This window comes from Canis lupus, chromosome 37 (genome assembly GCF_003254725.2).
Source record: "Canis lupus dingo isolate Sandy chromosome 37, ASM325472v2, whole genome shotgun sequence".
Taxonomy (NCBI): domain Eukaryota; kingdom Metazoa; phylum Chordata; class Mammalia; order Carnivora; family Canidae; genus Canis; species Canis lupus.
The window spans coordinates 21,828,019-21,840,523 of NC_064279.1; the positions used below are offsets into that span (position 1 = coordinate 21,828,019).

The 12,505-nt window shown below is 32.5% G+C and overlaps 1 protein-coding gene and 1 long non-coding RNA gene across 12 annotated transcripts in view; one reads left to right on the forward strand and one right to left on the reverse strand.

Moving 5' to 3' along the window:
- SPAG16 (sperm associated antigen 16) overlaps positions 1-12,505 on the forward strand; it is a 916,366-nt gene that overhangs the window by 677,475 nt on the left and 226,386 nt on the right. For 9 of the 10 annotated variants that reach the window (XM_049106785.1, XM_049106782.1, XM_035710943.2 and 6 more), the window contains one exon: positions 4,938-5,064. In XM_049106785.1, the coding sequence (XP_048962742.1) occupies positions 4,938-5,064 (127 nt within the window). Of the gene's footprint in view, positions 1-4,937; positions 5,065-11,478; positions 11,514-12,505 lie in introns of those variants that run through there. The other variant, XM_049106789.1, reaches the window with a different exon arrangement.
- LOC112656655 (uncharacterized) overlaps positions 1-12,505 on the reverse strand; it is a 189,055-nt gene that overhangs the window by 107,469 nt on the left and 69,081 nt on the right. The gene's annotated exons all lie outside the window — the stretch shown is intronic.

Here is a 12,505-nt window from a genome sequence, read left to right on the forward strand (position 1 = left end):
AACCTCAAAGCAGCCAAAATGCCCTTCAGTAGGTGAATGGATAAACTCTGGTACATCCAGACAATGAAATATTATTTAGCTATAAAAAAATAAGCTATCAAATCCTAAGAAGACATGGAAGAAATTTAATACATGTTACCAAGTGAAAGAAGCCAACTTGAAAAGACCACACATACTGCATAGTTCCCACTATATGGCATCCTGGGTGATTATGATGTGTCAGTGTAGGTTCATCAACTGTAACAAATGTACTCTTCTGGTAGTAGAAATTGTAAATTGGAGAGTCTTGTGTGTGCGAGTGAGGAGGACGTAAATGAAAAAACCTATGTGTCCTTTCCTCAATTTCAGTATGAGCCTGAACTTGTCCTTAAAAAAAATAAAGTCTTAAAAAAAAATACAGGGCAGTTTTTATAAATGTATATCTTCATTTAATCATTAGACGTAAGTATTATATATTTTCAATCAGTGTAACCACAATATATCATAAACTTTTCCATGTTTTACATTGTTTCTATAGTTATTATTTTTATGGCTTGATAATAATGCATCCAGAGTAAATATTCTTACATATTTCAATTATTTATTGAACATTTACTATGTGCTATTCAAGGTCATGGGAATGTACTCCTATGGCAAAGTACCCTCATTTACAGAATTTACAACATTCTCATATGTGCATAGTTGATATATAATCATTCATTTGACTTTTATTATACCATGTAATTCTTTGAGACAAAAACATTATTTTATCATATTATTCCACGTTGAAGAACCTTTGCAGAAAAGAAGTAATGTTATGGACCTAAACATATTTTGCTTTTTTACATGTTGTTGTTCTGTAAATTGACTTTCAAAGAAAAAGAAAGATAAAGGTATAAAAGTGTATATGTGTGTGTGTGTGTGTGTGTGTGTGTATATATATATATATATATATATATATATATATATATATATATATATATGACATAGTGAGTTGAACCAAGAAACTACTTAGCTAATTCATCAGGGTGAAGGTTTAGAGTACAATCAAATTAGACCTGTGTTTTCCATAATAAATTAAGATCCTCTATATTTCTTCTTGACATGCGATATAAAGATCAGACTTCCACATAGAATATCTTAGTACTATATGACATTTCTTACCCTACCTGAAAAATAGCCTCTTAACCCCAAACTGATGTATATGTCCGAACTTCTAAAATTTGTTTTCAAAAATTATATGAAGCCATAAAATATCTTAATATTAAGGAATACTATTGGTTTTTGAAAGTAGTTTTTAATTATACATTATTTATAATTAATTATATATTTTAAACTCATTAGGATCCCAGTTTTCTCCTTTTCTCTCTTTGTTTTATAATATTTAAATATGCTGGGAACATCTCTGCAGAGGGAAAGCAGTTCAGTCTGCTTGTCTTGCAGCTGGTGGTGTCAAGTTTGCTTAAACAATGCCTCTGGCAGTTTTCTGGATCCACAGTAGCACAAGGGTTTATGTCTTCTATATTAGATTATTACAGATCTCACTTGTTTACATTTTATTTATTTATAAATAGTGCTACTTTAGTTTTTATCCTATTCTTTTCTAATTTCATAATGAATTTGAGATGTATGAAAAGTTTCAAAAGTATGAACACTTGTGAACCTATGCTAAATGTTCTCCGATATGTTTCCAGCAGCCTAGATGAAGCTAGCTTGATTTTGTGTTGCTGTGCTCTAACTTATAATTAACTTTATGTCTATCTGGCTTCTCTCACTATAAGATCTTCAAAGTGGAGGTAGAAAGGCTTTCACTGGGGCAGTCAGGGGTTGTGACTCTTCCCTCTCACCTCGACCACATGCTTCATCCGCTTTGCTAAATTCTACTTGCTTTATGTCACTGTTTGAATCTGCAATTGCAAAAACATTTTTCTTCTGAGTTTTAGCTCATTTCACATTTCTATATGGGGGGATCCTTTAATATATTCATTCATTCAGTGGTCTATTCAAGATCACATGCCAAACATGTTGCAGGAAGACTGCCAGTTCCTAGGAATTCAGTATCACAGAAACAGCCACATATATCTAAATCTGAACTTTTTTGAGAATTCTATGCAACTGCCTTTAGTATCTTCTCTTCCTGAATACGAGTTGTACTGGTACGAATGACAATCAGAATTCTATTTTAAGGAGGTTCCTAAAATTCTTGAGTCTACTTTCTTTAAGATTGTCATACAGTTCCATGTCTCGATAAAAAAATATCTTCTTCATGAAAAATGATCTTTCTCTGTTTAAATGCCTAACTATACCAGGCCTTTGCTTTTTTTACCGAAGTTGTAGATAAAATGTCTGCTTTTTCCTTTAGGTTGTTAGGTAATCCTTTTTCCACATTTCTCCATCTTGAGATCATTCAGAGCTCACACTCTGCAGTTTGGATTGACAGTGTTTTAGTACGTTCTATGTCATGGAAGGAGATTGGCAGATGGGCCTCCAGTTTTTCTGAGATGGGAAGAAGAGGGATATAAGGTTGTCAAGATAATTCCAAGTTTTTTGGCTCTAATTCTCTGCAGCTTTTCTCTTCCTTTAATCTAAGTGATTCAGAAGCATGAGATTTAGAACTAATGTTTATCTTAAGAATGCCATGGACGAACTTGTATTAAAATGAAACTTCTAGGTAAGCCCCAGTGAGGCATTCATTATCTATTGACTTAACAAGTTTTTTTTTTTTTTTTTTTTTTTTGAGTTCTACAATGCTCCTGGCATTGTGATAGGCACTGCACCTGCCTCACTGGCTGATGGAACATAGCAAAGCTATTCTTTCAGTATCAAGAATCTCTCAGTTATCAAACTGAACTTATTTCTACCACTTATTAAGTCATTCTATTTGTTTTGTTGTTACGTATATTTTGTCCTGACTTCTAAGTATCTTGGGGAATGTAGAAATTTGCCTAAATGATGTTACTCAAAATTGTTCATAAAGTATGTACTATATATTAATAAATCATTTAGTATAGTACTTGATTCATTAAAAGCATTTAATAAGCATTGACTCATTATTTTAATATTATCAAACTGTTATATATTCATCTTTTTTGGCAGCAGTGGAGGCTAAATGTAAAAATATTAAAAACTATTTAAACATTCATTTTCATCTTCAAAAATGGGACTATTTCTTAGTGTATTTCCTCACTATTTAATATTTAGTGATATAAACTACACTTTAAGATTTCTGTAACCTGCCTTTAGTAAGTGAGAAGTGCCTCTAAATTAAGTTACCATTATAACTTATCTATTCTGTTCTCAAAGTTGAAAAAAAAAGATTTCATTCTGTCACCTCTGAAGGATATTTGAAAACCCTTGTATCTGGAAAGGATTTTTTTCTAATTTCTAGCATTAATATTCCCTGCTAATACTGAGAATTGGTCTTTTCTGAAAACTAAATTCACTGATTCTTCACAATTCTTACAATACATGTTTACATATTTGAAAACATTCCAAGTTCTCCATGTTCCTTTTAAGTCATAAAAAAGATTAAACATCCCATTTATTAGACTGGGGACAAGGTTGTATTGCTTTGCCAGGGACAACAGTTATAGAATTTTAAAACTGATAGCATTTGTTGCATTACTGGCTTGTTTAGGGAAAAACAGAGTCCCCTTGGACTGTAATACAAAATGCACATTTTTTCCAGAAAGAATAGAAATTAAGAAGTAAATGAGAAAAAAATCATATGAACTGGTTCAAAATGATAAAGATAATTGTACAATAATCAAATTATTATCTTTAACATTTTAGAATATTTCAGAAAAAAGCGAGAGGACGATTTTTGACTTGACATTAAAAATAATTAAGTTGGAGCTGAAAGGGAAACTATCGAATTGGAAATGGTATAAAATATAATCACATCATAAATATTATGTATGAGCCTGATATGGCCAATATTCATTTTCAGTTGATAAGTGGACACCAAAATTAAAAGATATTATGATAAGACAGTAAAGATTGTGAGCAGCTAGACATCAGAGACCCTTCTTACTCATCACTTACTCATCATCATTTATTCCACTCTCTGACATGAAGTGGATGCTCGATAAGCATTTCCTGAGAAACCAGCAAGAAGGCTGTAGACAGGCCTTGAGCTTCAAACTCATGTACCCGAGCTGGTACTTCAATGCTGGGAAAATAGCCACACTTGTTCCCATTACACTTGAATCCATCCACAATCCCTTTTATTTTCCATGCCCTTTCTCCAGTTATCTTCTTCCTTATCTCATCGCATATTATCAAAATATCCCCAAATGTTTCTAATAATGCTGTCTCACAGATCACAATATGTACAGCTTTCTTGCCATCAGTTTCACCTGGACCCAATTCTTGTCCTACCATTGTAAAAACTTTTCTTTCCTTGTTTCTATTTGTTCTCCTACTTCTGCTTTATTTTTATTACATCTGAACTATAACTAATCAGTGCTAACAAACTACAAGCATATAGAGTGAGGTGCACTTTTAGTGCAATGGTTTCATGTGTAAAGGTAATTTTACGTGTAGATCACATATATTATGAACATGATATATATACATATATATTAGAAGAATTACATGGATATGTATATCTTTATTTTATTACATATTTTTATATAATTAGAATAATCAAAATGATTTCCTAAAAAAGTCATCTTCCAAAATTTACTATAGGAATTTATATATATGTAAATTATCACTTTATTTATTTTTTTTAAATTATCACTTTATAACAATTTTATGTCCAAGACAAAAATATAATGAACTCTTTTTCATTTAGAAGAGTGCATTCTAAAAAAAAAAAAAAAAGAAGAGTGCATTCTTATGGACTTAATCAAATTGTAACACAACTCATCCTTGTTGACTAAGTTACTATATATATTTATATATATGTAATATATGTATATATGTATATAATTTCTCTTTTTAATACTTTAAAGGGTCACATGATAGCATCCTGTGATGCTTGTGGAGTAACAAAACTATGGGACTTTCGGAAGCTCTTACCAATTGTGTCCATTGATATAGGTCCAAGTCCTGGCAATGAGGTGAACTTCGATTCATCAGGTAGGATATTTTTTGTTTACCATTTGTGACCAAGCTAACAACTTTAACATTTATTCTGAAACTCTTTATTGTTTCCACTTTAAATTTATTGTTTCCACCTATGTAAATTTTTATTCTAATGTTATATTAGAATATATTATATTTTACATTTCTTAATATGTCACATTATGAAAGCATTGTATTTATCATATATGTAAAGGAAGAAATAACAGAGGGAGTAAGTGTGTGCTGATATAGATAACACAAATTCCTAGCAGTATCTTGCAAAACTTTGGAGTCTATATCCTTTAGAATCACCATCCAAGGTAAGTAAATTGGGTATTATGAAGGCAAAATGGCTACAAAAAGGGAAGAACAAAAGTTTGGCAAGACTTAAAATACATTTTTAATGGAATATCTTAGTTTTATAATTAACAAATTATTGTATATTCTTTTAATTTTATAATTTGAGATGTACATTCATCTTATTGCATTCATGTACAATAATTATCATAAATTATAATAATTGTAATATTTGATTATGCTTAGCATTTTTTCTGCAGTAATAAACATTGTCAAACAGATGAAATATTTTATATTTGCTATTGATGAATAATGTAGCAACATACAGTGTTTCCAGTTATCTATCTAAAAGATTAAAATTAGTCACATCCATATTTTTTAAATGAGAGCTTATGTTAAATAATGTGTATCTATTATTAGACAATATAACTTTCTTTTGCTAGAATGATACATGTTTTAAAATTTGTTAACTTTTGTGAGTTTTTTAAATCAGTATTTATTTGTAGTAGATCAAAGTTATAGAGATGGTAATTTTAGGTGAATAAATAGAAATAGAATACATAGAAGGGAAATAATGTTTTATTTAAAATTGTACATACTAATTCTACAGTCCACAAAGTATGTATATACTAGGAGTTATTCTGGAGATTTATCATTGTGTGTTTCATAGGACTGTTTTCATGCTATCACATATCTAAAATTTAGAATTCAGTAAGTTTGTCTTTTTAATGTGTTCCCATTACAGATTGATATATAAGCCTAATTACAATGGCTTCTTTAAAAATGTTTTTAGTAATTTCTTAACATTAAGTCATTGATGGTCTGCCAGAATTAAAAAAGGAAAACATTGTATAGAATGAAACATCCCAACTATGAGAATTTCATTTTATAATATGAAGGCCTATTAAAATTTCAATTTATATTTCCAATATACTGAATCTGCACTGACATCATAGTTCTAAAGGAACTTTAATTTAGTTTTAATACACATGTTTAATAAAAATTTACTGATAAAAAACACTTTACTGGTAATATACTTTAATGTGAAATATCTATCTATATATCCATACACAGATATGTATATCTGTTACCAGTATATATATATATTACACTATTATTTTCAATGACAATCAATTTCTACCTTAAGACACTTTTTTCCCCCGTGGGTTCACCAATTAAAGTTAATTAAATTAAAAAAAAAAAAAAAAAAAACACCACCACCACTTATGAGGTGCTTGGATGGCTCAGTTGGTTGAGTGTCCTACTCTTGGTTTCAGTTCAGGTCATGATCTCAGGGTCACAAGATGGAGTACCTCGTGGGTTTGGTGCTCAGCAGGGAGTCTGCTTATGATTCTCTCCCTCTCCTTCTGCCCCTCCTCCCATTTGCAGGAGCTCTCCCTCTCTCTAAAATAAATAAATTTAAAAAAAGACTCACTTAATTTTAATAAACATTTTTACATTTTTAAATCTCTTATTACCTTGAGCTAGAATTCAAGTATTCATGTCCTTGAACTTTGAATTCCAAAATTTCAGTTTTTGGCTGTGCTTGCTAATTAATAGAAGTTAAAGAGTATTTTGAAATGCTGTACAACTAATAAGAGATATGTATTTTACTGTCATTAAATACAGTTGCCTCTTGTTTTCTACTGTCCTTGTCATTGGCCCAAATTTCTTTTGTATGCATAGTCAGGCAAACCTAATTTAAAATTACTTTCATACAAGTCGATATCATCGTAAAGTCCTTGGTACAACAGACCTACTTTTCCTCTCTGTGACTGGGCATACTCTTGATACATTAATATAAGAAAATTAATATAAGAAAAATGTAAGAATCAAGGGCAGAATAATGAGAAACATAAAAGACAAAAAGTATAAACTAGGGACCCTGTTCATGAAAACATTTTATCAGTTTGAGGGGATATAATTTCAACCTGACCTTCCCATCCCTTTGACCGTTTCTTCAAGGAACATACTATAATTAATTTTAATTCTCTGTGTTTGAGAAATCAATGTCATAAGGCTTTTTCTCATTGAATAATAGGAAATGTGTGCTTCTATAGAAAAGTCTTCACTGACTCTTCATTTAAAAAGATTGAAATATATCAAAAGTTGAAGGAACTAGGGATAGCAAAGCTCTCAGTCTGAGGTCCTGAACAGAGAGATGAAAATCACAATGTAAAATACCAGAAATTATGTTGATATAAAGAGTGTAGAGTGAAATCAAGAGTAAAACAAAATAAAATAAGGATAGGGACACATACTATCTAATATACATTTATTCAAGAAAAGATTAAACAAAAGTATAACAAACATATCGTGAAAATATTTGGACTATGAGGATCAAATAAAATCTAACCCAATAAGCTCAAAATACACATTAATTTGATATACTTTTATCTATTCCTAGCAGTTAGCAAATAAAAGCATATATGATACAACCATTTTCCACAAAAATACGAGTATATTGACACTATTGCCAACAATTAGCATTTATTGAGGTTCACATTAGTTAAGTTGGGCCAAATCATGTTTTTACGTTGAAATTCTGTAACAGAATTAAATTATGCAATTATATACAGTTAGGACTCAACTAGTGTGAGACGGGCTCTGGTCTGTTATCTCAGCTATGTTCTTGGGCCTAAGGAAAAGATACTGAAAACATACATGTAAAATCATCATATCATATAATAAATGTGGAAGTACTGATAGCATTCTGTGATATTTAATATAAAGAATGTGAGTAGTTGTTAGATATTCTAAACAATCATGGTAGAAACAAAAATTTCTAATAATTTTTCTTGTGTCTGGATCAGTTTAATTGAGGGGCATCTTGAGATTATGAGGCATGGTGTTTAAAAAGAACTATTTCCAGGCAGCCCTGGTGGCTCAGCAGTTTAGCGCCGTCTTCAGCCCAGGGCCTGATCCTGGGGACCCCGGATCGAGTCCCACCTCAGGCTCCCTGCATGGAGCCTGCACAGGGAGCCTACTTCTCCCTCTGCCTGTGTTGTGTCTCTGCCTCTCTCTCTCTCTCTCTCTGTCTCTCACGAATAAATAAATAAAATCTTTTAAAAAATAAAAAACTATTTCCATATAAAGTAACTTATCTTTATAAATAAGGAATTTCTTAACATTTCAATTTCAACACAGTATAGAAATAAATTGGAGCAGAGGTCATTGAAAGTCTGAATGTTGTCCATAACATTTGATTTCAAATTCTTATATATATGAAAATTGCCTCAATATTTATTATCTCTTAAGTAAATATTTTCATTTTGAATTTATAAAGATAAACATTTACCATTAAATAGTACTTTGTATGTTTTAAGATTGAGATTCCTTATAGTGTATCATTTTAAAAACATATCTTTGATAAATATATTTGAAAATTGGGATGCCTGAGTGACTCAGCAGTTGAGTGTCTGCCTTTGGCTCAAGACATGATCCTGGTCCAGGGATTGAGTCCCACATTGGGCTCCCTGCAGGGAGCCTGCTTCTCCCTCTCCCTATGTCTCTGCTTCTTCCTGTGTCTCTCAGGAATAAATAAATAAAAATCTTTTAAAAAATATTTGAAAATTAGTCATTTAGGAAAATAATATAGACTATAATTCAGACCCTTAGTTCTTTACCATCTTTTAATGTTACACAAATTATTTAATTTCCTTGAACATAGTGTCCTCTTAGAAATAATGGAGGAAGGGATCCCTGGGTAGCGCAGCGGTTTGGCGCCTGCCTTTGGCCCAGGGCGCGATCCTGGAGACATGGGATCGAATCCCATGTCGGGCTCCCGGTGCATGGAGCCTGCTTCTCCCTCTGCCTGTGTCTCTGCCCCTCTCTCTCTCTCTCTGTGTGACTATCATAAATAAATAAAAAAAATAAAAATAAAAATAAGAAAAACAAAACTGTATTATTAGAAAAAAAAGAAATAATGGAGGAAGTAATTGTCTTACAGTGTTCCAATGTGTTTCAAAGGGATACTGCATATCCTATAATGAGGAAATCCTAGTACAGTCACCTACCATGTTTAATCTTAGTGGAAGGAGTCTTAGAAGCCTTCTTATTCATTTTAGGAGTGAGAAAAATGTGTGAACATATTGTTGTGTAAATAAGATACCCAAGGCTGTGTACTACTGTAGGCAATTTCTAGTAAAAGTGTAAACACCAATGAATAATAAATGTTAAAAGAAACAAAGATCCAAAGGTCCTTTTAGTGTAATATTAAAAACTATTTAAATGGTTAAGAAGTGAAGTAATATAAAATATTGTATATATGTATAATTAAAATTGAGATTTAAAGCTGTATGTGTCATCACTTAGAATTTAGTTTTTCTGTTGCTATAAGAAATCAACCTCTAGATATTTAAAAGAGGAGTTTTACGTGGCATAGTATTACTTACATGTTTTCTTTGCAAATACATTGCTTGTGACATATACAGATTATCTGTGTTTATAGATACATACATATATTAGTATTGTAAAGGAGTAAGTGTTCCTTTCTCATTAAACTGAAAGCATTCTGGTAATATAATGCTACATATTTTTGTGAATATTCACTATCTAAATAATATCTCTCACTTGGCATACTCAAATGCCATATGTTTTACCATTCAAAAATGTATTACTATTTCAGAAAATGTTAAACGGGATTGCATAGTAAAAGTAATAAAAATGAACTGTAAGAGTTTATACATAAACTTGTCCACATCTCTCGTTTCATCATGTTTTTATATAGTTTAGCAATATTTTCCCCTCCTTTGTAAAAGACAATTCCTGTACATTTGCAAAAAAGTCACATCCCTAGAAAATGCAGGAGTTGAAGTTTAAGCCAGCTGGGGACTTTCCAGTAGGAAGCTTATCAGTATCAGATCATCAAAATGGGCAAGGTTTCTCACTATTTGGAGACGATCCTAAATATTCTTCATAAGCAGAGCTATAATATACATGCTAAAATAAGGATAAAATGACCCTACTGGAAAATATAAAAAGCATCAGATCCCTCTGAAATTTTTCAAACATAAAATAACCTCACAATCTTTGCTTCACAATCTATTTATTGGTTTCTTTTAGTAAAAGCTACAGTTCATTGTTTTGTATTTAAAAAACAGATTGTGGTTAATTTCCTCTGATGGAAGCAGTGTAGCTTAATGGAGAAAGCACTCACTTGGAAGCTAGAAGCCCTGGTTTTCAATTTTGTCTCCACTCCTTACGAGCCAAATGGTCTTGGTGAAATTTCTAAATATTTCTGAGCCTTAGTTGCCTTGTAGGTGAAAATTCAAAACCTATTGGAACTTTCATTTCCAACCAAGATCAGATTTACCCTATCACGTGAAACAACTAAGAAAATAAACAAATACATGAAATAATGGTTTTCAGACATGGAATACTGAGCAATGAGAGAGAATAGTACCTGAGCGAGGGAAAATAAATAAGATGAGCCCTCTGCCTGCCCCAGAATTCTCAAGGACCAATGGAGACCAAAGTGAAACCTGGCAGTCTTTCAGAATTGAGGAGATAGAGTGAGCAGTCCAGGGAGGCCAAACCAGTTTGAGCCTACAGAACAGAGAGAGAGTTCTGGAGATTTGTAGAAGAATCTCTCCAGTCTTTAGCTAAATAAGGATCAATATCTGACAGACTAAGATGGTGGGAAAATCTATCTGAACGCTAACAGGAAAAATCCAGAGATCACACAAGCTAGGAATAGTTTGTACATCCACCAACCAAACTGGAAAAACCTGGCAATTCGGAAGAACAGCAAGTAGAGCAGAGGTTGGCAACCTATCCCCATGGACCAGCTTGACCTGTATTTAGATATAGTTTTAATGGAACATAGCCACACCCATTTATTTACATATTGTCTAAGGCTTCTTTCGTACTACAAGAGCAGAGTTGAGTACTTGCAACAGAGAATACATGCCCTAGGAAATCTAAAACATTTAATATATGGTCCTTTACAGAAAGAACTTCTGTCCTAGAGTCCTTAGAAGGATATGATCTCAGTAGGGAGGCAAAATCAACCCATACCTCTGGATCTAGTCCCTTTGCCGATGTGTTTGAACCATCTGAGTTGGCTCCTTAAAGACCTATTTAATCTTTTCAAAACTCAATGAAATTGTTACAATTGTCCCTTTTTTACAGATGAGGAAACTGGGAAATAGAGAGGCTAACAAGCCCAGCGATACCTAGCTGATCAAACATAGAGTCAGAATTCAAATCCAGCACGTCTAATTCCAGAAACTAAAAGTTGAACTTTATATTATTCTGCCTCTTGTTTTGCTAATAGTATTCAGTTTCATACATGATTCACTTGCTATGAATATTGAAATAATTCCAGTAATGACCAGTTGGCAGTGTTTGACTCAAAGCTGGCTAAGGCACAGAAGCCCGTCACTAGTTGTCAATTTGTGGTATCTGAAAGAGAAACAACAAAACAACAACAACAAAAGGAATCTCCCAAGAATAATAACCTAGTAGTAATAAACTAATAATCAGCCAGGTTTCTCATATGTTTTCTGCACACGGGGGCATTTCAAGTGCCTGTATCTTACTAAATTGGGACTAGAACTCCAACTCTACCCCTCAATATAAAACTCTTTTCAGAGAATCAGGCAGGGCTGGATTATGTGAGCACCCGCAGGGCCTCTCTTTCTGCCATTTATTTCAATCCTGCCCTGATTAGAAAGGGAAATAAGAATGGAAGAAAGGAAGCTAACTTATTTTATCTCTAAGGCACACGACAGAATTAACCTAAGTTGCTCCTCCTGAGAGCAAGTCCATTCTATGACATCAATTTCCCAGGAAAGTAAGCCACAAAGAGAGAGGATAAATTATGAGAGAAGGGGTGACCAGATGACCCCACTCAATTATTTATAATCCCATTATTTTCTTCCCTATTTGTGTGGGTCTATTGTGTATACAAATCCATTTTGTGCATAAGTAGAATATGGGCCTCTCTGATCCTGGAGAAAGGAACTGGGAGAACTGAAGGAAATCAGATTATGTGTCTCCCTTGGAGACCCAAGTGTATGATTAATGTCTGGAATGAAGTATATTATGCTCTAGGAACTGGGCAAGGTGCTTTTTCTTTTTTAATCATCACAACACTATGAGTTTGGTGCCATTTCTCCCATTTTAAAGAGTTTTGAGAGCTTTATTTACACATACA